At 37.3% G+C, this 24,723-nt stretch overlaps 1 protein-coding gene across 1 annotated transcript in view; it reads left to right on the forward strand.

The window, feature by feature from the left end:
• Nucleotides 1-24,723, forward strand: part of PREX2 (phosphatidylinositol-3,4,5-trisphosphate-dependent Rac exchange factor 2) — a 164,851-nt gene that overhangs the window by 97,034 nt on the left and 43,094 nt on the right. Inside the window, exons 8-11 of the mRNA XM_008581413.1 lie at nucleotides 1,899-2,002; nucleotides 10,602-10,751; nucleotides 13,624-13,768; nucleotides 17,356-17,456. Of these exons, the coding sequence (XP_008579635.1) occupies nucleotides 1,899-2,002; nucleotides 10,602-10,751; nucleotides 13,624-13,768; nucleotides 17,356-17,456 (500 nt within the window). The remainder of the gene's footprint in view (nucleotides 1-1,898; nucleotides 2,003-10,601; nucleotides 10,752-13,623; nucleotides 13,769-17,355; nucleotides 17,457-24,723) is intronic.

The raw sequence follows: 24,723 nt of genomic DNA on the forward strand, positions 1-24,723 counted from the left end.
TAAGTGTTATAGTATTGATCAGAATGTACTGGAATTTCATATTGAGTATTAATTCAGTAGGCCCAGAGAAAGCCCGTACAGAGTTCACAGCAGAATCACAAAGAAAATTAATACCTTGAAAATAGAACCCAGTGATGGAATCTTATATATATCTGTGATTATGTTGCCTATGACTAAAACTGTTATGAAGGATATTAAGCCTTTAAAATGTGATTGGTTTTAAGTACGACGAACTGACTTATGAGAACTCCTTTTTTTCAAAACACATGGTACTGTTTCCTAACTGGGAGAACATGTAGTTACCTGTTTATTAGTCTACGCTGCATTCTTCTTTACATTTGGCCTCCTTTGATGACAATATTCATAGCTACCTGGCCTGAATACCTAATCTGTAGCATTTTATTTAGGCTTATTAATAAAGTACATTTAGAGGTTGCTTTCAAAATGAACATAGGGAATGCGGGGTGGTGAAAGTTGGGGACTGACAAACCCTCTAGAAAGACTAATTAGTCAATTCAGTTAGTTTTCTTTAGTAGCCATGATGGTCTAGTAAGTTTTGATGAGGCTTTAGGACAGATAAGCCAGGAATATGTGATCTTTCCTACGGAAAGCGGCCAGGGAGTGTGACAGCATCCTGAGACACCTCCCTGTACCCGCCCCATTTGCTCTGGGGCTGGTGTCTAACTGCGAAGGAGAGGAGGAGAGGGACCTTGCAGTCAGTGTACAGTCACATCTTAACTTGTGCTAGATGTGTCTACAGAACACAATACATTAACAATTATTTCAGTGACAGCCAGACTTTTGTCAATGAGTCAAACTGAGTAGTTCATGACAATTGAAATCTCTTGAGTGACAAGGTATATTTTAATCTCCTTGAACCATTTCGTGAATCTTTCCTGTTTAAAAGAAAAATATTTTAAAAACATCTTCCCAATTGAAATCTCTTGAGTGACAAGGTATATTCTCCTTGAACCATTTCGTGAATCTTTCCTGTTTAAAAGAAAAATATTTTAAAAACATCTTCCCTGAGTTTATAGTGATTCAAATACAAACAGACATAACTACCTGATCATCGTTACAAATGTTCATCTGTAAACCTGGATTTTTTACTTTGTGTTATGTACTTTGTCAGATTAAAGGTTGGTATTAGACATACCATACACAAAGCTTTGAAATATTTTGGACTATTTTAAAAATAAATAACACCCTTTAAGAAGGATTATAAATGTATTAAGAGACTTGTTCAATGAGTATACAGTGATCATATCATAAAAACAATATAGGGAACATATTTTTTATAGCTGGATATTGCTCAGCTCGAGGACCTCCAGCACAGTCAGTTTCTTTGAAGAGGGACTATAAGTGCTAAGCCAGTCTTTACCAGGGCTTGAAAAAAATGAGAATTACCAGCTAGTTACTGGAAAGTGAAGGTGAAAGAAACTCAGATGAAACCTTAAAATAACCAACCTTTAGTGTCTTTCAGAATTTGACTGGGCACCAGTGATGTCCTATATTGAGCGAAAGTATGTTCTTACTGTCCACCTGTACGCCATCCTTAGCCCAGAGCTTCAGTTTATTTAAAAAACTAGTACCTCAGTCACATCTCATAAAGCAATGAGTACTGTTATGAATAGGAGGACACAAGTAAAAACACCAAAAGACAGAAGCTTTTGGCTGTCTGGTTAGCTCAGTTGGTTAAAGTGCAGCCTCATAACATTAAGGTCACAGGTTCAGATCCCTGTGTCAGCCAGCCACAAAAAACAAACCAAAAAACCATTTGATATTGTTGATTGAATTGAAGTCTCTTTTCCCCCAAAGAATTGCTTAAAATATGCTGTTTTAGCATTGTTTTGCGTTAATTTTAGTAACAAGGTCTTTGTGATTTCATTCATTTTAAGACGGTTGAAGAATAGCAAGGCATCCACAGATGGGCATCGGTACCTTTTTCGTGGCCGGATCAATACAGAGGTGATGGAAGTGGAGAATGTGGACGATGGCACGGGTAAGTGATAAGTAGATTTAAATGGAATGCCAAGAGTCACTTCCTCAGAAGACAGATCTCACTTGGGTAATTCATCTGTGATGCATTAGAGCTTGAAAATACTTTGCTAGGTAGAGCAGTCTGGTGAAGGGACGAGAAGGGTGAGTTAAAGGAGTGCAGGACTATTGTAAAAGTGGAAAGTTATATTTGGCTGAAACATACTAACATTACATACAGAGATACAGAGAAATTGCTGAATTAATCATAGGACATTCACAGTTCCTGGATAGAGTATGTGTACAGAAAATGCTAGTATTTCATGGATGAGTTGATTTGCTTTAAGTTATACTGTTTTATAAGCATATGTGTTATATTTTGTTTCTATCATGTATTCACTGCAGAATATAGCAAATTCTAGATTTGTTTTAGCCACACAATTATTATTAATATAAATGGTCATAAGTTTGGAGAGGAAACTTATGGAGGGAGGTGGTTTGGTTAATTTTTAAGTGCTCATTTTAAGTACCTTGTTACTCAAAGGTAGTAAATTTTTGTTCTGTAGATTTGGAGGTACAGACTTTTACGAACAAATTCATGAAATTATGATTAGTCACAAACCTTAAGTAAAATGAAGTTAAGATAGGGCCGGCCTGGTGGCGACTTCTACAGTGTGCCGCTTGGGAGTGCGGCGGCGCTCTTGCCGAGGGTTCGGATCCCACATACAGACCGGTTCCCGTTCACTGGCTGAGCGGGGTGCGGGCGAACAAATTCATGAAATTATGATTAGTCACAAACCTTAAGTAAAATGAAGTTAAGATAGGGCCGGCCTGGTGGCGACTGCTACAGTGTGCCGCTTGGGAGTGCGGCGGCGCTCTCGCCGAGGGTTCGGATCCCACATACAGACCGGTTCCCGTTCACTGGCTGAGCGGGGTGCGGGCGCAACACCGAGGGTTGCGATCCCGTTGCTGGTCCCGGTCCGGTGCGGGCGCGACACTGAGGGCTGCGATCCATTGCCGGACACGAAAAAAAAAAAGACAAAAAGGAAAAAAAAAAATGAAGTTAAGATAAATTTTATTTTCTATTTAAGAAAAAAGAGTTGTCTATAAAATGAATGCTTAGTAAATTGAATTTTCCCTGTGATTTTAATTAGAAGTTCAAAGGTGTTCTTCCTGGAGAAAAGACAAGATGAAATAAAATATGTTCATTGTTGCTAAATGACTTTTATTTCCATATAGAGAAATGTGTAATATTCAATATAAACATGGGATTGGGGCACAGATCAGCTCCCCCCACCTCCCAGATTCCGAGATTTCAGAGGGGAGAGGAATGTTTATAATCTGTCATGGGCACAAATTTTCAAATGCTTACCAGTACACCATTTCTCCATCCCATTGTTAGCATCTTAAATTGTCAAGTACTTAAAAGAATGAAACATGATTGCTGCAAGTCAGGGGAAAAACGTGTAATGAGCAAAACTTGGGTGGTGCCTGAAACTGGGCCCTCCTTGGCTATTGGTGGCATGGAGATGTGGCACTGTCAGACGATGGCATGGAGCGGTATCCTGTTTCAAATCCCTTTCAGCACTGCAGACTGTAATGTAGTTGCGAATACTCCCATGCTAACACGTGGATCCTCCTATCTTTCCATAGCAGTATGTACACATTATTTTTATATGATGGCAGTAATTGATTTTATGCCTTCTAAGAAGACTATGTAGTGACATTTAGAAATGTTACCTGTCTGAAATGTTAAGAGCTATTGTGCCTTTTTAACCTGAATGTTCAAGAGAATATGCAAAAGCCCACTTTGTACTTGAGTTGGGAGGGAGTCAGTTAGTGAAAGCACAATCAACACCTCTCTGTGTTTTCTGCTGGCCTTGTCTACCCTAATGGGACCATGTCTCCCCTAGTGCTTCAGCACTTTATTTTCTTCCCTTCTTATGCTTTCCCACGGGCACAGAGCTCCTGGCCTTTCTTCCTGAGGGACTGAACCTCCAGCCCTTGTTTCCCACTTCCTTCCCCTTGTCCAGATGATGCGAGTGCCATGATTGGTACCATCAGTGAATTTTGTTAATGATTACTCTGCCTCGTATGCCTATGGTAAATTGGGGCACTAAAGAGCTGTAAGAGCCCAGGGCCTTTGGAGGCATGGGCATAAAATGCAGTCCTCGGCGTATGTGTGTCAGATGTCTAGGGAGTGAAATCCCGTGAGGGGTGACTTGGATAGTGCTTTTACACAAATGGTCTTTGGATTCAATCCCATGAAAAATTTCTATTGGTTACTAGTAGGATTCCAACCTTCAGGGCCTCAGTTCCTGGGGGGGAGGCATTGTGGAAGATGGGGCCTAAGACTTGGGTATGAATTAGGGGACACTGCAAGACATTTAGTTGTCATACGTTAGTTGTCTAATGGAGCCTCTTCATATGAATTTACAAGACTCAGCTTTCGTTGTAATAAGACGCAGAAATTCATTACACTTTGTATTATTCAATTAGGGGTGCTTTTTTTTCTTGCTTTTTCTTGAATATAAATAAGCAGCATTTTGCATCAATTTGGCTGCAAATAGTTTCTACAAGGTCACCTAGAGAATTTCTAGGCTGCATTGGATACTTTCCCTTTACTTCCTGCAAGGAAAATTTAATTTTCTCATGGGTGTATCTGCTAGGTCTCTAGGGGAAGTGTGCATCCTCTGCCAGGCCTGAAAGTTCAAAAATAGAAATTTTGAAGATGGATAGGATCTTGGAGGTCAAGTAATACGCCCATTAGAATTTCAGATAATAGAAATGAGGCCAGGTTTAAGAGCTAACTCGTCCAAGCTCACCCAGCCGTTTAGTGCAGAGCTGGGCTTAGAGGGAAGTTTGATAGGTTCCCATGTCCATGCTTTGAAATATATACAGGAGAGCAGAAGCCCCGTGCAGGTTTTAAATCTACAGGGACCAGTGGAGAGCAGTGAAAGAATAAGGCATCAGTGTGCAGAGATCGATTTTGGTTGCTTGTTGCTTCTAAGAGATGATCTGCATGCTGTATCAACTTTCTCCCTTTCTTGTTTCTTTGGTCTTGTTTCATTTCCATCATGGTCTCTTCATTTTGTTTAGATGAGCTCAGGTTTTAAGCCTGCCTACTTTATACTCTGTGAATGGAGCTGTGATGCTGATAATCTCTGCAGAGCTGATTAGTATTTCGTATGCCAAGTACTCCCTATACGTGGACCCTGGATAAGCTGGATGAGAGAAGGGAAAATACTCTGAGGCTCATCTGCCATCGCCCAAACCAGAAGCAAACCACTACCCCATATTTAGATATAAATAATAAAAGTAAATGAATTGAGATATATTTTTAAGCATGCTTAGAACTTCTGATGGAAAATTGAATGGAAAAGTTTTCCTTCCACTTGAATTATAAAAGTACTGAAAATTTTTGTATACCGTAGGTGTAACTAAAATGCTTTCCTTGTTTAATCAAGAAGCTCTATCTCATAACTAATTGCATTGATATAGCTTAAAACTTGAAGAAGAAATAACTGCGTGTGGAATGAAACTAAAGCTTTCAGTGAACATGAAAATATCTCCAATCTTTTGAGAAATAAATGTGATTAAAATTATATTTATAATGTTTAATGACTTGGATTATTTCATAATTATATCTTAGTACAGAAAAAATTTAACTAAATGATGGTATGACATACAGAAGTGCAAAATGTGTATATTTATTTAAATCTATTCATGTTATTCATTATTTCCTGTATTGAAAGATGTTAACTATTGGGTTTGTGGCAAAAATTTCCATTTGAGTGTTCTCTTAAGATTTCAACTCTCCTTTCAGTGAATCTAATTTAATTCCTCTTTGAAGATTCTTTCTGGGGATATTAGTTTGATCATGATGCTATAGAAAAATATCCAGCAGTAGTTGGAAATGTATTGAATTTCCTAGAATTAATTTTCATGGTGCATGCTTGGAAAGCCATTTAAAAAGTAACACCAGATTATTAGTGATCTCTCTTAAGAACTAGTTTGTGTGGCTGGACAGAGAAGGCGAGGATGTGGACCTTTAGAAAATGTGATCTGTAGTTCAGTGTTGGGCAAACCATAGATTTCAATGCAATAGTCAAAACTGAATTGGAAAAGATGGAAATTTTTTTATTTTTAAGGTGTTCTTTAAAAGTAAAGATCTTTTAAAGAAAAAATTCAGCTGTATTTGTAAATATAAGTATTTGAAACCATCTTGAGTTATTGAGTACATTGTCTTTATAAAATTAAATTTTTCTTAGTAAAGAAAATTTGGAAATTGCAGAAAAATATAAAGATGAAAAATACTAGATAATCCTGTCATCCAGAGACAAATAAAAGAAGTGGCTTTTTTTTTTAATTTCAAGTTTTCTTTTTATGCATAGATTTTAAAAATGCTTAAAAATATGAAATCTATGACTCTGCATCTTTTTTCATTTACATAAAGCATTAATTGGTAGCCATCTTTATCTTAATGTTTTATCATCAGCTAAACATAGATTTTAATTTTTGCATAATAGTCAATCAAATAGGGAAACCATAGTTACGTTAATAACTGTAGTATTGTTGCATAAGTTGGACTGCATACATTCTTAATTAAAAGTAACAATAACTTTGCAATGTTGAAACAAGTACAAAGGACATAATGGTTATTTTCTGATACACTTAATCCTTCAATATGTTATTAATTTAAGGGAGTGGATGGGTATCTGGAAATTGAAAAAGCTCAAGAGGTGAGTTACCTATTAGAGTTTTGAAAGGAAAAATCAATTAGAACTTTTTTTTTTCTGCCATAGATAATGTCATATGCTATTTTGGATGTCAGAAAATTTTCTTCTATTATTTGATAAAATCAAAAATTTATTCCAAAAAAAAATGTTACTCAACATTAAATATTCATTCTGTGAGTAAATTGTAATTTTAAAAATCTCCATTAGAAATTGATATGCTCACGTTGTTCACCAGGACAAGGATTGAATACATTATTTGGGTATCAGTTTCTTGATGTTATGTTACTCAACATTAAATATTCATTCTGTGAGTAAATTGTAATTTTAAAAATCTCCATTAGAAATTGATACGCTCACGTTGTTCACCAGGACAAGGATTGAATACATTATTTGGGTATCAGTTTCTTGATGTTTTGAATAATATATTCTGGCAATTTCTTCTGTTTCCTAGCTCAAGTGTACAATACTTGGTTATTGTTCATCTTAATAAAATGCAAATTTATTGAAAGAATACTAGCATGTCCACTGTGATTTATAGTGTATCAGTTTTGGAAAAACCCCATCTCATTAAATGAAGCTGTGCTGAATTAAGAGTAAGGAATTTGCAAGTTGTATAGTTTCAAAGTAATTAGTGACTTGTCTAGGTCTGCCCCTTGGATTTTTCTGTTTTTGGAAGAAATCAGTGAGCAGAGACTGTTGAACTTGGATAGTACACATTTAATGAATGGCAATTATAATTCCATTCTTTTTTTGACACTTTCTTTAATTAATACTTTAGATCCATTGAAGCTTGCAAATTCCTGTTTGCCATTTAATAAGTTATTTATTCTTTCCTTAAAAAAGTTTTTTAAAAAAATTTCTACTAAGGACAAAACACTGTTGGACTTTACCACGATCTTAGTGAGGGTGCTGTTTATGGAGAAGTTTAATTCTTATTTTGAAGAATGAAAATATCAAACAATGTGCTATGATTGAAATTATGGAGTTATTTATATGTCACTAGATCTTTTGAAATAAATGAGAAGCAATTGCTTATTTTGTATAACATTTGGTAATTATGATATCATTATGAAGTATGTATATACTACATTTTGAGGCCTGTTGTATGTTTAAAGATATGTATATATGTGTGTATGTATGTGTATATACATACACAGTTACTTCAAAAAATTTGTGGAAAAATAGAATTAAAAGATAATATAAATCCTTCCATAAGTTTTTTGAAATACCCTTGTGTATACATGTACATGTGTGTATATATGTTTAAAATTACTTACAATTTTTTAAAATTGGTATGATAGAAATTAGCTAACCTGTAAACTTTAAAAAGGAACATATTTCAGAAAGTTATATGACACAAGCTGTTCTTTCAAAATATTATATTAGTGTAACAATTAACCTGTGATTTGAGATAATAGATTTTACAGTCAACTAATGATCTTGGTTTGTGTACATTGAAACAGTCAATCACATGCTCACTTGTCTGGTTCTGAGTTTAATTGTATGATTTCCAAAGGAAGTTTGAATGTACAGGCTGGAGTGGTCAGGTAAGGCTTCAGGGAAGAAAAGGGTACACTTTAAAGAAAAGTAAAAGTTCACGAGGCAGAGAGAAGAGTTGGGTAGCTTGATGAGAACCATGGTCTCCACCTGGGTGATGCATAAGTATTCATAGGACAGTCAGAAAAGCAGTAGACAAAAGAGGGTTGGGAACACAGTAGTAGAACACAGTGGAAAATGGCATTAGTTAGAGTGGGATCAGTTGAAGAAGAATCTCTAAAGCAAGGTCTGCATGTTTTAACTTGACTCAGTGGCAAGACACCAAAGGCTTTTGAGCTAAGACGTGGCTGATGAAAAATATTTAAGGAAGAGCCAGCAGGGTGTGACAAGGGCAGTGACCAGACTCAAGTAATCCAGGAAGGGAAGGAAGGATGACCCAGGTAATAGAGGTGGCTGCTCCAGGGAACACACCTGTGCAGGGTCAAGAGCATCACCCTGATGATTTTGGCACATGAACTTGTGTTCCTCTGTGCTCTGTGGGAGGAATGCATTGTGCTCATTTGAAAGTCCAGTGTTTGTTACGGTAAGCTGCATGTGTCTATTGTGGTTTTCTTTATCTAGAGTTATGGCTAAAGGGGTAATAACACTTACGGGAATGTGGGCTCTTTTAAAGTGCAGTGCAAGATTCACTTAGCTAACCGCGGTCTCAGTTGAGAGGAGAGAAAGTCTGAAAAGCTTGTGCTTGTTTGTGATACTGGCCTTGTACGGTGACAAGTTGGGGCAGGAGGAATAGTAGACATGTACAATTTGAAATCTTTTGAATTTTTTTTAACACCAATTTATCATTATGTGTCAGTTGGTTGTATTTATAGATATTAAGAAGGGATTGTAGTGTAATTATCAAGTGATACTTTCTATTTTCCTACTAATGCCCATTAATACTTATCTGACATGAATTATGAGGTTTGCTACTTTTGAATTATGAGGATGCAAACAGTGATTAAATTTGTAAGAGTAAGAAGAAAAGTACAAAAATTCCTCTTAAAAATGGATTGTAATTTCCTTTTGGAGGGAAAATCCTTTGCCAGTTTGAATCTCTGTATTATCTGAAGTCGTTATTGATTATTCATGGTATTATGGCACATACATAAAATATTGACTACTGTCTAATATAATTCTATTCTGGCTCAGATGTAACCTGGAAGTTTTCAAGACCCCACAACTATACAGAATCATTTGATAATGCATTTTGGAGACTATAAGTCTGACCACAGTTAACGTGTGGTGATTTGGGAGTAAGTGAAAAAGGCTGTGGGAACCAGATTATGGAAGAATGTGTGCCAAGCACATTTGCTTCTACTTAAAACTTTCTAAATAAAATAAATCATTTGAGGGAAAAGAAAAACAAAATAGGTAAAGTGCCACGAAGTCATTCTCTAAACCACCTTTAACTGTATTGTGGCTTATCTCCTGTACGGGCTGTTAGTGCTTCATAACTTTCAGGGGAGACAAATGAAAAGCGTCACTTTAGTTGGTGCAGATGCTGATTCAGGCCTCTGTCATATGTTTTTCCATCTTGGGTTCTTTGCTTTGCAGAGACTGTCATGCCAGTAAACGTTGATTACAAATGACGTCACTATTCTCTACCTGCTGGTAGGCAGAAAGCTGTCACAGAGGGTTTGCTGTTGACATCTTCAAATCCATCATGATACTTTAGCCAAAATTATGGTCAGGTATCAAAAAAGTCAATTAAATGTGAATTAATTCTCAAAGAAAATTTTTTGTGAGTTTCTATCCATGCTAATTATATGGAATGAAGTGTTATGTTTCAGCCGTGTGCAATGATAATGGTTTGGCATTTGTACATTTCCATTTATTGTAGCTTAGATAAATACACTGTTAGTGTGTTTCATTGACTTGTTCTTATTGTGCAGTTCAATAAATAATAGAGAATTGTTCTGTGGGGTAATAGACTGTCTCTGAAATCTAGAATATTTTTCAAAGGAATATTAGACAGACAAAATGAATCTGACACTTTGAATCTTTGATTACTGAGGATAAAATTCCTTAAGTGTTATTCTTTTATTGCTTTAGGAACTTCAACAATATTTTTGGACATAGAGAAAATGAATGTTAGTTTGTGGTGTTTAATTTCATGAAATGTATTAATATTGTGAATTAGAAATGTTCCAGTATTGAGCACTGACTGCATCCAATATATAAACATTTCTTTAATTTTTTTATTTTTATTTTTTTCAATGTACGTGTATAAAGCAAAGTTATTTTGAAGAATTCAGTGGTTTTGGAACTTTTATGAATAGAATGATCAAGTTGGTATGATATTGTATTTTACATTTTGTTAATTCACTTTTACACATTAATTTCCAGCTGATTTCCATAGCAGTGGACACATTGTTGTTAATGGATGGAAGATACACAACACAGCAAAGAATAAATGGTTTGTGTGTATGGCAAAAACACCGGAAGAGAAGCATGAATGGTTTGAAGCTATTTTGAAAGAAAGAGAACGGCGAAAAGGTGGGTGTCTTAGTTGGACACTATTATTCTTTGTGAAGATTCTAACTTAGCATGAGAGCAGATAATAAGAAAAAGGAGAGAGTGGAAAGGTACATGATATAAATTTTGGTTTACTACGGGATATAAGCCTGTACTAAAATACTTTTTGAATATTTACAAAGTGTTACCTAAATAAAATAAAAACCTTATATAGTTAGAAAAATAATTATATAATGCCTGGCAATGTCTTTTAAGTAGTTTGAGTTGTTTTAACATTTGTTCAACTTTCCTTGCACTTTGTTCTTGCCCATTTCTAAAGCATCCTCACAAAGTTTTCCTTTAAGAGACAAGCTGCAATAATATAATGCAGTGTTGTAGGAACTCCAACAGTTGTTCTCTATATATTTAAGAATACACCGAAAATTCCTATGCCAACTATGTTAGGTTTCTAATTTATAGATTAAGGCACTTTGGATATATATTAAGTTTTTAAAATTGTTAGAATGTCATTGAATATAATGCAATATAACCTAGTAAGTTGCTTGTTCACATGAAGAAGTCTAGCTCAAATTCGCTTCATGCTTTTAAAGATTTGCAAAGGTATTTGGTTCTGGCAATATTCAGTTGTGTGAAGTTTATTTATAATAAGCATATTTCTGTAATTCAGCTTGGAAATAGAAATGCTTGTCTTTCTACTAGTTTCTTTACCAATTGATTTCTTAATTGTTAAGAGCACATTACTGATTACTTTTCCCTGAGATCCAGGAATAAAACACCTCATTGGTAATGAAACTTTGGAACACAAAGAGCCCTTTCTTTCATCTTCAAATGTTTTCTCCTGAAGAATATACAAAGTTTTTACTTTAATTAAAATATTCATAGTACACATTTGCATAAGAATTTCCAAAGCATTTTCAAGTACTTACTCCTCTGACTGATCTTAGATGAAGAACCAGATAGAAATTTTTAAAACAAAGGTTGTGAATGCATAAATGACTTTTAAGTTTTCTTGAATCTAGCCATCAATTCAAACAGCAAAGCAAGTAACTTAAAAGGTGAATCTAATTTTTCATCAAGTTGAACCTTTATTGTTTCAGAATGGCTATGCATCTAGTACCACTCCAAACAAAAATTTGAAAGCAAAACAAACAAACAAAAGAAAAAACAGAAAGAAAAAAACATTTTACAAAACTTTATGATGTTTATTTTTATCAGGCTCTATTCTTTATTCTTAAGAGTTTATTCACTATTACTGACAAATGTTAATGGCTCCTACATTGTGAAAAATAAAATTTTAATAAGAAATTTTGCAGCTAGAAGACTAAAAATAATTCAAGTATTATTAATTTAAGTATCCAAGCTCTTCATCTTCTGCAACAGTTCTTCCTCAGTTGCAGCTACTGCTTAAGTGCTGGTGTTCCCAGGATTTCTCCTTTGGGGCCAGCTTCCTCGGCTCTTTACTTGGGTTATCTAGACCCACCAGATTAACTTTCACATCTACACTGCCATTTTCTCAGTCTTTATATCCTGTCTTATCCTCTCTCCTGAGCTCCATTCTCGTGTATTCAACTGGCTCTTTACTTGGGTTATCTAGACCCACCAGATTAACTTTCACATCTACACTGCCAGTTTCTCAGTCTTTATATCCTGTCTTATCCTCTCTCCTGAGCTCCATTCTCGTGTATTCAACTGACCCCTGGACTCTACTTGAATGTCCCAACTCAACATCTCAGTACTGACTGGACTTGGTGTTATGTAGACGCATTTGCCTAACATGCCTCCCTACCTCCCTTCAATTACTCTCATCAAAAGCCTGGAATGCATCCTGATTTCTTCTCTTTCCTTCATGCCTGTGATTAACCAGTTGCTGTGTCCTATCAATACCACCTTCTAGCTATTTCTCAACTTCATCCTCTTTGTCCTGTGGCCCCTACTTGCGTGCAGGAGCTTGAGCATTTGCTGTTTCCTCCTAGTGGTCTCCCTCTTTTCAAACCTTCTCTCTTCAGTTTGCTCCCACGTTATCTTCTGAGCTTTGTTTCCAAAGCAACATAACTTTCTTTCCTGCACCACCCTGCCTTTTTCCTCCTGGTGGTTAAGACACTTACATATTTCCTCAATATCTAAAGAATGCAGTCAGTGGAAACTGCAGGCTTTTCAATGACCCTGCATAACCCACCAGCACATCTCCTGTCTGCTCACCTAAACCCTGGGCTCCGTGCCTCTATGTTGCTTCACATTAGTTGGCTCTTGTGAATATTTTCGCTCTCTCTCTCTCTCTCTCTGTCTCTCTCTCTCTCTACCTATTCATACCTGTGCATTTAAACATGGCCCTTCTGTGAAACCTTTCTCTCTATGTTGCTTCACATTAGTTGGCTCTTGTGAATATTTTCGCTCTCTCTCTCTCTCTCTCTCTCTGTCTCTCTCTCTCTACCTATTCATACCTGTGCATTTAAACATGGCCCTTCTGTGAAACCTTTCTTAACATTTCTTACATGGAGGTGAGGTATCCTCAATATACTGTTGTATCACAGTTTTCCCCCAGGGCTGTCTCTGGGACCACCCTGTCCTTTAGGCTGATCTAACCCTGCACAGGGGTATGGGGGCTCAAGGGTCCATAGAGGATGAAGCTCGGCTGCTCTTAATCCACTTGCTAAACCATTATGCCTTTGGGGTACAATTTGCACAAAGGTGCTATATGCCCTGGGGACCTTGCCTTGACTTTCTCCCTAGAGTACCCTGAGCTTCTTGAAAACCAGGCTCCAAACTTACAGAGCTCTGTATCCACAACTGCCAGCACATGGTAGACATGCAATAGATGCTTGTTTAATGAAGGTGCGAGGGAACGAATGAAGAGACTTTTTTAGTTATGTGTCCTTTCTCTTGTTTTTGATAGGTTTAAAATTAGGAATGGAGCAAGACACTTGGGTAATGATCTCTGAACAGGGTGAGAAACTTTACAAAATGATGTGCAAACAAGGAAATCTGATCAAAGACAGAAAAAGAAAACTGACTACGTTCCCTAAATGCTTTCTTGGAAGGTAAGGTTGGTAGTCTGGGTGCATGTATTTCTTTCATATTCTCACTATCTCCTATGTTAACTTTCCTTTAATTATTTGTTTTTCTTTTAAAAACATCCCCCTAAGCATTTTTGAATACTTTTTACGTCGACGTTTGCTGGGCTGTAGCAGGATGAGGGAATGGACAGAGAGCCAGGACCATGACCAGAAAACTGAAGACAGCTGTCCATTCATCCGTGATCTCCACAATTTCTGATATGCCCTGTTCTGAGGGGGAAGCAGAGGTTGGGGCCAGGCAGGGTGTGGCAGGCAGGCAGATTTGCCTGTAGGGCACAGGGTGACTGGTTTGGCGGGTCATGTGAGCAGAGCCTGAAAGTCAAAGTTGGCAGTGGATCCAGAAAGTCAGGGGAGACCATCTCTGTCCAATTCCTGGTGCTACCAGTAGCTAGTCATGTGATTTGGGAAAGTTAACTTGGTTTTCTTCTGAAACATGGAGATGATGGTACTGCTCACCTGTAGTGCCCATCAGTCTGTCTTTTTAACTAGCTATAGGGACACACAACATCACCATGGGCCACATTGCCGCTCCCCCCATCCCCAACTCAGAAAAATGTAGGCTGAGAGACCCCCTGCCTGCAGGCTATCTTCTTTAGTGGGAGTGGTCCTCATAGCAGGCCACATAGCTGCCAGCTGAGCTATGCTGTTGTCAGTGGCTCCCCAGGTGACAGGTCTTGTGCAAGGAAAAGAGCAGATGTGAGCTCACCTTGGCATGGAAGCCCTGTGAAACAAGAGGACAGTATCCCTTGTAGCAACTCCATGGGCATAACCTGCAGGGTCCTCACCAGGACATAACCACTTGCAAGAGAGTCACTTTGAGCTGTGGCTTCTCACCAGGTTGTTAAGGGTATGCAAATCAGCCATCAGGGGTCACTTTTACTATGAGCAATGCTGCCTAGTATCACAGCTGACATTCAGCTTTAATTAGGTATTTAGGAGAACAGAGCTAGAAAGTTAACCTAGCATCACATTTGCCCTTCATACGGAAAGGGTATTGCTAACCGTTTACCCACGCTGCCTCATATGGTTGTAGTGCTAGTTAGTTGTGATGATATGTAAAGCATTTCCCAGAGCACTGACGCAATGGAGAGATGCAGTAAATATTAGCTGTGTTTATTGTGGCATTTTCTATAACAGCACACTATACCGCTGCTTTACAGCCTAAGTTTGAGATAGTTTCTGAGTGGATCTTGATCCTTTAGCAGAGGACTGATGGAATTTTCTTGTTACTTGAGTAGGTCCCATGATAAAGCCACTCATTAGCTTCTTTTCTAAGTTTGAGATAGTTTCTGAGTGGATCTTGATCCTTTAGCAGAGGGCTGATGGAATTTTCTTGTTACTTGAGTAGGTCCCATGATAAAGCCACTCATTAGCTTCTTTTCCTACCCCCTCCTCCACTTAAAAAAATACTCTCAATTTGTAGCAATATTTAAATTGGCTTTCTTTCATTTTAATTTGACCTTTTTAGGAATCTGGTGACATCAGCATTGCAAATTATTCCTTAGCTACATATCAGCCATCTCGACCCACTTGCTAACCATCAAAGTTCAATGAACACTCACTATGTGCCAGGCACTGTGCTGACTTCCTGACATACATTGTCTCATTTAATCCTCTGACAGCACTATGACATTGATATTCTTATTATCTCTATGTTATTGATGAAAAAACTGAGGGTTAGAGAACTAAATTTACTAACTTGAAGTCACACAGCTAGTGGAAGCAGAAACAAGATTTGAATCAAGGTTGTCTTGTTGCAAAGTACATGATCTTAACGTCTATACTTTATTTCACCTTTTCTTATTTTCTTTCTTTTGGATGGTTCTGATTTAATAAGAGAATAAAAAGCATTTTAACAGCTTTTTTACCTTAAAGTGTATTTTTTAGACTAGATCATTCAGTTTTAGAATTTCACATTCCTTGATTATTTGACTTCAGTCATTATTGTTGCTTTTGGTTTTGAAATAAATGGAAAAGTAATTTCCTGATGCTTTCCGCAGTGTTTCTCTGATCAGAAAAAAGAAAACCAGCCTAAAACAAATTCATTAGTTTGTGTAAAAGTTTAAATATTAGATTTTTAAAACATGAGCATACTAACATTTTTTTAATTTGTAAAATGTCTCTGTATTTAGTGTTCTCTTAATGATACCATGTGACTTAAGAAAAGCCCCACTACATAGCTGAGGCTCTCCTAAGTGATACAAAACATCGCACTTACTATCTAGGATACCTTTGGCTGTCCCTGCAATGGTGAAAGATGTGAACTCTAATCTTCTGTGGCGCTTCACAGCCACAGCAAATGTGTGTGGCAGACAGTTCTGATGGATGGTTCTGTGCTGGAGTATTCCTTATGGGTGACAGTCCAGATATAATAATGAATTCACCAAGTCATTTTAAAATTTCAAAAGAATGTAGCAAAACTCTTCTATGTGTTTTGGTGTGTATAGATTTTCTGTTGCTGTGTGGCAAACAGCCACATACTTAGCAGCTTAAAACAACACCCATTCATTAGCTCATACTCAGAAGTCCAGGCAAGCTCAACTGGGTTCTCTGCTTAGGGTCTCACCAGGCCAAAATCAAGGTGTTGGCCAGACTGTGCTCTTACTTGGAGGTTCTGGGAAAAAGTTCACCTCCAAGCACATTCAGTTGTTGGCAGAATTCAGCTCCTTGCGGTTGCAGGGAATGAGGTCCCTCTTTCCCTGTCGACTGTCACCCGGGGCTGCTCTGAGCCACATTCCTTGGTATGAGCCCCTCCACCTTCAAAGCCAGCAGTGGTGCACTGAATCCGTCGCATGCTTTCAGTTTCTCTGACTTCCTCTTGTGCCACCAGCCTGAGAAAGTTCTGCTTCAAAGGGTTCAACTGATTGGGTCAGACCCATTCAGATAATTCTCGTATTTTAAAGTCAACTGACCTGGGATTTTAATTACATGTGCAGAATCCCTTTGCAGCAGCAACTAGATTAGTATTGAAAAACCAAGGGGTAAGATTCTTGGTGGGGGTGGGAGGTCAGTAAGAGGATTTCTTTAGAATTTAGCCTACCACATAGAGTATGCCGTTTTATTTAGGTTTTCCCTCCTGGATTTTCAAACCCCTTGGTTCTCTGTGCCTGGAGAGCCATGTTAAAGACCGTTGAACTCTTTCTATCTACTCATTATTACTCTATCTAGTTCTGTCTTTTATCTGTCTTTAGGATCTGTTGCATTCCCTGTAGTTCCAGATTTGCCTTTATGTGGATAGTAGGCTTATAAATAAAGCTACTCTAAAATTTCCACTTTGTGTTTATTAGAGACCTCAACAAGTTGAGTAGTTTAAAACTGAGTATAGTTCGGGAAGTCTGAATATATGGACATGGATTTTTCTAGAATAGAGCCCAGCTTAGATCACTGTGGACTCACATAGCCTTACATATGTGAAAAAATATCTGCTGAAATGTACTGCAAGTATTCCTTCATATCTTGAGATTGCCTTCATAGTTGCTTCATGGTTGCATGGTACAGATAGACTTCTCAAGGAAAAATTGGCTAACATTGTCATTGGTTTTCTGTTGCAGTGAATTTGTGGCATGGCTGTTGGAAATTGGAGAGATTCACAGGCCTGAGGAAGGTGTTCACTTGGGACAAGCATTATTAGAAAATGGAATTATCCATCATGGTAATTATTTTATTAATTACTTATTGAATCTGTTTGTTGACCAGTTGTATATATCTTAGCCCCACTGATGAGTTTATAATTCTCCACATTATAGGATGCTTATTTTTTCAACATTTTTATTACCTAATATGTATAGAATGGTATTTCAGAGAATATGGGTTTATGGTGATATATTTGTTAGCCTTAAAAGGAGCAGCTACAATACAGGCAGAAAATACAGATAAGTGTTGTGGGGTGTGGAGGAAGAGATGGTTAGTTCTAACTAGAGTATCTGGGATTTCTTCAAGGAGGCAGTGGCATTAGTGCTGGGCATTGTAGAATGAATAGAACTTTGACAGGAACAGAAGGGCAGAAGGTCACTTGACCCTGAGGAAGTAATAACATCCAGGCATGCTCGTGGGAAGGTCCTTCGTGGCATCTTCAAAAGTAGCACAAAGTCTCTTTTGGCTAGACTAGGTACCCCATGGGGGAATATACTGGTGAGGGGAGGTGTGGGAAGAAAGGTGGGCAGATGCCCAAGCCCAGAGGATCTGGTCTCTGGCTACAGTGCTATGGTATGTTGCCTTACTCTGAAGGAGGTCAGGAGCTGATGACTACTTTAGAGCAGAGGCATGGCCAGAACCTGGTTTCAGAGCTATCAGATGCAGCAATGTGGAGCCCGCAGTGGAAAGGTTAGCAGTGGAGGCCCAGCCTTACCCAGGAGTGTGAGGATGAGGGCCTCAGCAGGGCCGTGTCTTCCAGCATGAAGAGTGGGCCCATGTGAGATATTCTGGCAAAGCTGAAACAGCATATTTGATAACTATTTGGACATGTGAGATGAGGAATGAAGAGAGAGATCAGAGCATTCTGAACTGTCTAATCTGGATGGCTGAGGTAGTTAGTTCAGGAGGAATGGGTTTGAGAAAGAAGAGGAAAGATCCTGCTACAAATTGGGTATGAGACATCGGGGGAGCAATGGGAGTGTCCAGCAAGAGGCTGAAAATTTGAGTGTAAAGCTCAGGATAGAAACGGGATGACAGTCACATTTGGGAATCATTTTAAGAGAGTCCCAGATTTCTGAGAACAAGAAAGTAGTGATAATGGGATTAAGGATCAAAACTTGAAGAATTTCTAAGGTAAAATGTGGAGGAGGAGAAAAAGACAGGGAATTATTAATAATAGGGATATTTGGCTGTGGTATTTTGATGTTCATTTCCTTTCTTAAATAGAGCGGTGTGCAAACAAACCAGATCCTTCCAATTTCTCCACAGCACACCGGGTGTCACCCGTGTGATGGTGCCACCATCCACCCATCCAGGACTCACCCTGAATTCCTTTCTCTCCCTCATGCCATCAAGCCTGTGAGCTCTGCCACCAAAATATGTCCCTAATCAGACCATTTATCTCCCCTCCAGCATCCCCACCCTCTTTCCAGACACTGTCATCTCTTCCTTGCTTTCTCTTTTGTTCCCCACACCCGAAGTGCACTCTCCAGGGGACAGCTGAAGAGGCTTTTAAAGCAGGTATAAGATCAAAGCATTCCCCTGTTTACAGTTATCTAATGGCTTCACATCAGACTTAAAGAAAAGTTCACGCCTCTTACCATGACCTACGAGGCCCTATGGGATTGGGCCCCGGACTTCCACTCTGAGCTTGGCACCTAGTGTTGTACCTAACTTGTCACACTGTGGCCACCCTGGCCTGTGTCTTCCTTCCACACTCCAAGATGATTTAGGATCTTCGCTTTTGCTGATCTCATTCAACAACTGTTTATTAATTCCTAATATATGCTAGGGCGCTTTCTAAGTGCTGGAGATGCAGCAGTGAACGAAATGACAAAAATCCTTATTAATCCTTATTTAATGGCTCATGGATTCTATGACTCTGGCTTTTAGAAGCCCATCAGTCCTGTCATTCCACTATAAAAAATTTTTTTAAATTTTGACAATTTTTTCTGAAAATACTGAAATTTTTCTGAAATTATCATGTTGTTTTACTTGTTTCTTCTACTCTATCCCAGTCTCCAATAAAAATATAAGTAGTATCAGAACAGAAGCCTTGTTTGTTATTATACAGCAAATGCCTAGAGTTCTCAGCACATACAGGTGCTCAGTAGATACTTACTGAATGAATATATAAGAGAATAATTATTTTTTATTGAAACATAATTGATTATACATATTTGTGGGGTACAGAGTTGAATATCAATACCTGCGTACAATGTGTGATGATCAAGTCAAGATAATTAGCATGTTCATCATTATAAATGTAATCATTTCTTTGTGTTGAGGACATTTGGTCTCCTCTCTTCTAGTCATTTGATAACGTGCAGTAATTAATGTTAATTATAGATGCCTAGCTTGACTGTACATCAGTAGATTCTGTTTTTCCTAACTAGCTGTTTTGTGTCCATCAACCTATTTCTTGCTATTCTTCTCCCCTTTTCTGACCTCTGGTAACCACAGTTCTGTTCTCTCCTTCTGAAAGTTCATCATATTATTATGACTTTTCTTTCTTTCTTTCTTTCTTTCTTTCTTTCTTTCTTTCTTTCTTTCTTTCTTTTTCTTCTCTCTCTCTCTTTCTCTCTCTCTCTCTCTCTCATTCATTTCTTCCTTCCACTAATGACTGAGGACATGTGGTATTTCTCTTTCTGTGCCTGGCTTATTTCACTTAACCTAATTGTCCCTAAGTTCATCCATGTTGCTGTGAATTTCAGAATTTCATTCTTTTTTATGGCTGAATGGTATTCCATTGTGTAGATATACCACATTTTCATTATCCCATCGTCCACTGATGGACATTTAGGTTGGTTCCATATTTTGGCTATTGCATATAGAGCTGTGATAAACATGGGAGTGCAGGTGTCCCTTTGAAGTGATGATATCCATTCCTTTGGGTATATACCCAGTAGAGGGATTGCTGGATTGTATGCTAGTTTTACCTGTAGTTGTTTGAGAAACCTTTATACTGTTTTCCATAATGTCTGCACTAATTTACAGTCCCACCAACAGTGTAGGAGGGTTGCCCTTTCTCTTCACCTCACCAGCAACAAATGAATAATTACTATGAGTGAACAGATGATACTTACAAGTAATATATGATTTTGTACTTAATCCACTAACATCATTAAAACATCTAAAAGCATTACCTAAGACTTATAAGTAAAAATAAAAGATGTTGAGCTACATGGCTTTCCTCTTTTCTGCTCCTCTTTCCTTTCCCCTAATCCCAAGCCCAAGTGTATATTTGGAAATAAGAATGGAGTGTATTTGTTTTATTCTGCAGTTCACTGAAGCTCAAGTAGGTGGCATGTAGAGAGTTTTTGTGTACAATCAATCAGCCTTCTGAAATGATGATTTCTTTTCCATTTAGACCATGTACTTCCAAGGGCTGTGTGTTACCAGTAAAGCAAACAAGGGCAAAACCTGCTTGTGGATACCTTTTGTTTATTCCTTTCCTTACTGATTCTTTCCTTCGTCCCATAAACTAGATACTTTAATGTATGTAGACATGAATCGATGACCTTTATGGTCTAATTGTTTTAAATCTATCTTCTTACCCTGTCCACCAAGTAACCCAGTTGCTGACATATTTCCTTTCAGAAAGGCAGAAATCCATGAGGTTGGGGATGTGATTGTTTTGGCAGCGCATATTGACAAGGAAAACTAGCTGGTTTTCCACTGGTTAATAACAGTGCTGTAGCAAATAAACCTCCTCAAAACAGTGACTGACATTATAGAAGCTCAATTTTTGCTCCTGTAAGGTACAATCAGTGGGAATCGATGAGGCTGTTGTCTTCTGCCCCTGCAGGGTTTTGGTGCCTGACAGAGGCTCAGCCATCCTCAGTGCGTGATTCCCAAAGGTTACCTTGAGGTTGCTTTTTTCCCTAAGTGGGCCGGTACACTTCCCATGTGCATCATTTTTGTGTTCATGTCCTTGGCCCCAAGTCAATTATATGGCCAACCTTGAGTGCAAAGAAAACTGAAAAGGCCTACAAAGAAACAAAAGCTGAACCAGTTTGGTGAGTAACTACCCAATGTCTGCCCCTGAGGCATAGCTCTCAGGTCAATATAAGATCAGGAATTACATTAAAGACAAGGTAATCGTTATATATGTTTGTTAACATTTTCCAATGATAGTGCATAATAGTCACAGCAATAACTTTTAGCATTTCTACTTTCAGTTGAAGTTTGTGGCTTGTTAATTTTAGTGTCTTCAAACCTTCATGAATTAGAAATAACAGGAAAAAATAAATGATCTTAAAGCTATCTATCAGCAATTAATGATACTATTTAATTTGTTTAAAAATGATGGATAGGCAACCTTTTGTACTTCTGTGGCATTGCTTACTATATTCTAGAAAGAGCTACGCTGAGTTTGTGCACAATACTTTCCCTTTTGGTTATGGAGTACCTTGTAATAGATAAAAGTATAGTATAGCAGCTTTTAGTCTCAGAGCTGGGAAGTGTCAGGATGTAGCGGGAGGAGGTCCTTTCAGGGGGACTGTAGGGTTATTTTCAAGTCTTCTTCCCACTCCTGCTCTTATGTTTGACAAAGGGGACTTGGAAGTTGTTGCTTATGTGCCTAGTGAATTGGGTTCTGAAAATCCAAGACATAGCTGTCGGGGGTGGAATTTTACTTACTTTACAATAATAAAACTGTGTTATGACTTTGCTTAAAGATATAGCTAGTCAAACAAGTTCAAGTCAGTTGTAAGTTAGTACAAAGTAGAGTTGGAATAATATTTATTAAATATATTTATATACATAGTCTTAGAGTCTGACCTGTTCTTCTGTTCATGACTGTTGAAAGATCTGAAAGAAAAAGTGAAATTCCACAGAGAAAGAACCACCCTGGTATTCTGTTAACATGTTTCTCACAATATTTTTAGTTGCCTCCCCCCCTCCAAAAAAAAAAACAACAAGCAAGGTAAAAAAATTTTTTGAGGGTGTGTGAGAATGGGAAAATTTCAGTCCTAATCAATTTGTCCCCCGACCTCTGGCATCACTTTTTCCAACAATGCAGTTTTGAAATGGAAGTACTAAACACATTTCAAATTAAACTTGATTTTGAAATTTTGAATGCAAGAACACTTGGAGTATTTAAATTATGTGAATTGAAAACTTTTTCAGCAATGATATTTATATCTTGATTAGCTCTTTTTCTGAGAAATATAGCATTGAGTACTTTCTATTAATATTGTTCTGATTGTTACAGTTTGATTTAGTCGCCTGTGTTTTTGTTGTTATCTGGATTTGATCATTTGATCAGTTGTAATGTCAGATTTGGCATATAGAATTACTGTTATGAGAAGCAAACATTTTTTTTTAGTCTTTGAAATTAGCTAATACAAATTCCCCCAAACTGGGGGTAAGAGAACATACTATACAATTTCACATTAACAGAGTAATTCTATTAGAATGAAGAGATATGGATCAAATGTGCTAGTTTCATTAAAATGCAGTTCCAGCTGCATTCTAGTGAACATAATGAAAATAGAATTCCTGAAATAAAGTTGAATGAATCATCTGTTTTAAAGAGAGCAAACAAAAAAAGTTGACTATTATTGCTGTTATTCACACTGCAAATATTGTTGAGAACTTCATCACAGGCAAAGCCCAGCCATAGCAGGAATTCTTGGGTTGGGCTAAGATGTTTTCTCTGTAAGATGCTGATAATATTCATCTTGTCTGCCTCTACTACTTTACAGTAGAAATGCTTATGTGAGAATTCAGAGATTTCATTTGTTGTACATGTGGTTTGCTGAAGTTGGCTCATGCAAGCTCCTGAGAGCTTGATAATTAAATTAAAAACATTCTGCAAGCTTGTTGGTTGTTAAATGCAATTATTACTAAAAATTAAATTATATTAGCATGTAAGTACATAAATTGTATTATAAACAAGGTAATACATTCTTAAAACTTAACACTTCCTAATTATTTTACTACATTTTACCATTACCTGTGCTCTTGAGGCTATTTATATCTATTACTTCTGTACCATGGAAATACGAGTCCTATCTAATGGAATGCCACAGTGGGTTTAACTCCATGTTCAGTAACTTTAAGTTGGTAGCTAGAAATTGGCCAGAGTGGGAGTATTTATACCACAGAAATTGACAAATGCTGCAAATCAAAGCTCCTTCTCCCCCACTACCCGTGCCTCCACCACTTAGAGTTCCAGTTGCTGAACATTTACCGAACATCCTGGGTTCTCTCATAGAACTGTTTAAAGGATTGCATTAAACAACTTTTCTCATAAGATAACCTGAACTCTCATTAGTTAATAAACCCATTTTACATGCTAGAGAAGTTGGGGAGTGCGTTTGAATGTAGAACTGCTCACTGTTTTTCCAAGCAGATTAACCCAAGGTTTATGATCAAAGTCACAAGACTGCCTTCCAGAGCTAAGCAGTCCATTTTAAATAGGTTACACCACTGTTTGTTTTATTGTGGCAAGAGACATTTGGCCCAACATTTCCTTGAATTTTGGAATATCAAGACAATAATTTATTTCAATGAATATTAAGGGATAAAAATAGGAATAGGTAGATTGCACAGGAAAAAAACTTAATTACTGATCTTGAAACATGCCATAGTGTTTGGAAATATTTCTCGATTTTATTTTTCTTCACATATGCTTTTATCTTTATGGCTTGGCCTGGGGAAACAATGCCAGAGGCTGTGTTGTCTATCTTTTTTTGGCAACAATCTTGTCTCAATTTTATAAGCCAAATAGAAAGTTTAGAAAAAGAGCTAAAACTTCACAAATGTGTGTGTGTATGTTTATTAACAAATCTTTTGACTTCCTTCTGGATTCAGTAGATATAGTTCATGAGAACTGATGCTGACAGCCTTTTCTCCCCTTTCAACATTTCTAGCAAAAATTAAAGGTCAAAGTCTTTTACCTAATCATGAAAGTATAACCCTGTGCAGCAAATTATTTTTTCTGCAAATGTTGCATTCCCTGTAAAGAAAACATTTAAGGATATAGTCTTTGAGCTTTAATTTGAGGTTTTTTTTTTTAGAACAGTTTTATTATTATTATTATTAGACTGTGTATAAAATAACTTAGCCTGGAAAAGAGAAAACTTGAGAGGAGGTTTAATAGGAGTCTTTTCTTCCTCCCAGCTTTATTGAGGTATAATCACCAAATTAAAATTGTTTATATTTATAGTGTACAGTGTTTTGACATACATATAAATTATGAAATGATCACTACAATCAAACTAACAAATTCATCACCTAACATTGTTGTCATTTCTTTTTGTGCTGAAAACGTTTAAGAT

The sequence above is a fragment of the Galeopterus variegatus genome, unplaced genomic scaffold (assembly GCF_000696425.1).
Source record: "Galeopterus variegatus unplaced genomic scaffold, G_variegatus-3.0.2 Scaffold2349, whole genome shotgun sequence".
NCBI lineage: Eukaryota > Metazoa > Chordata > Mammalia > Dermoptera > Cynocephalidae > Galeopterus > Galeopterus variegatus.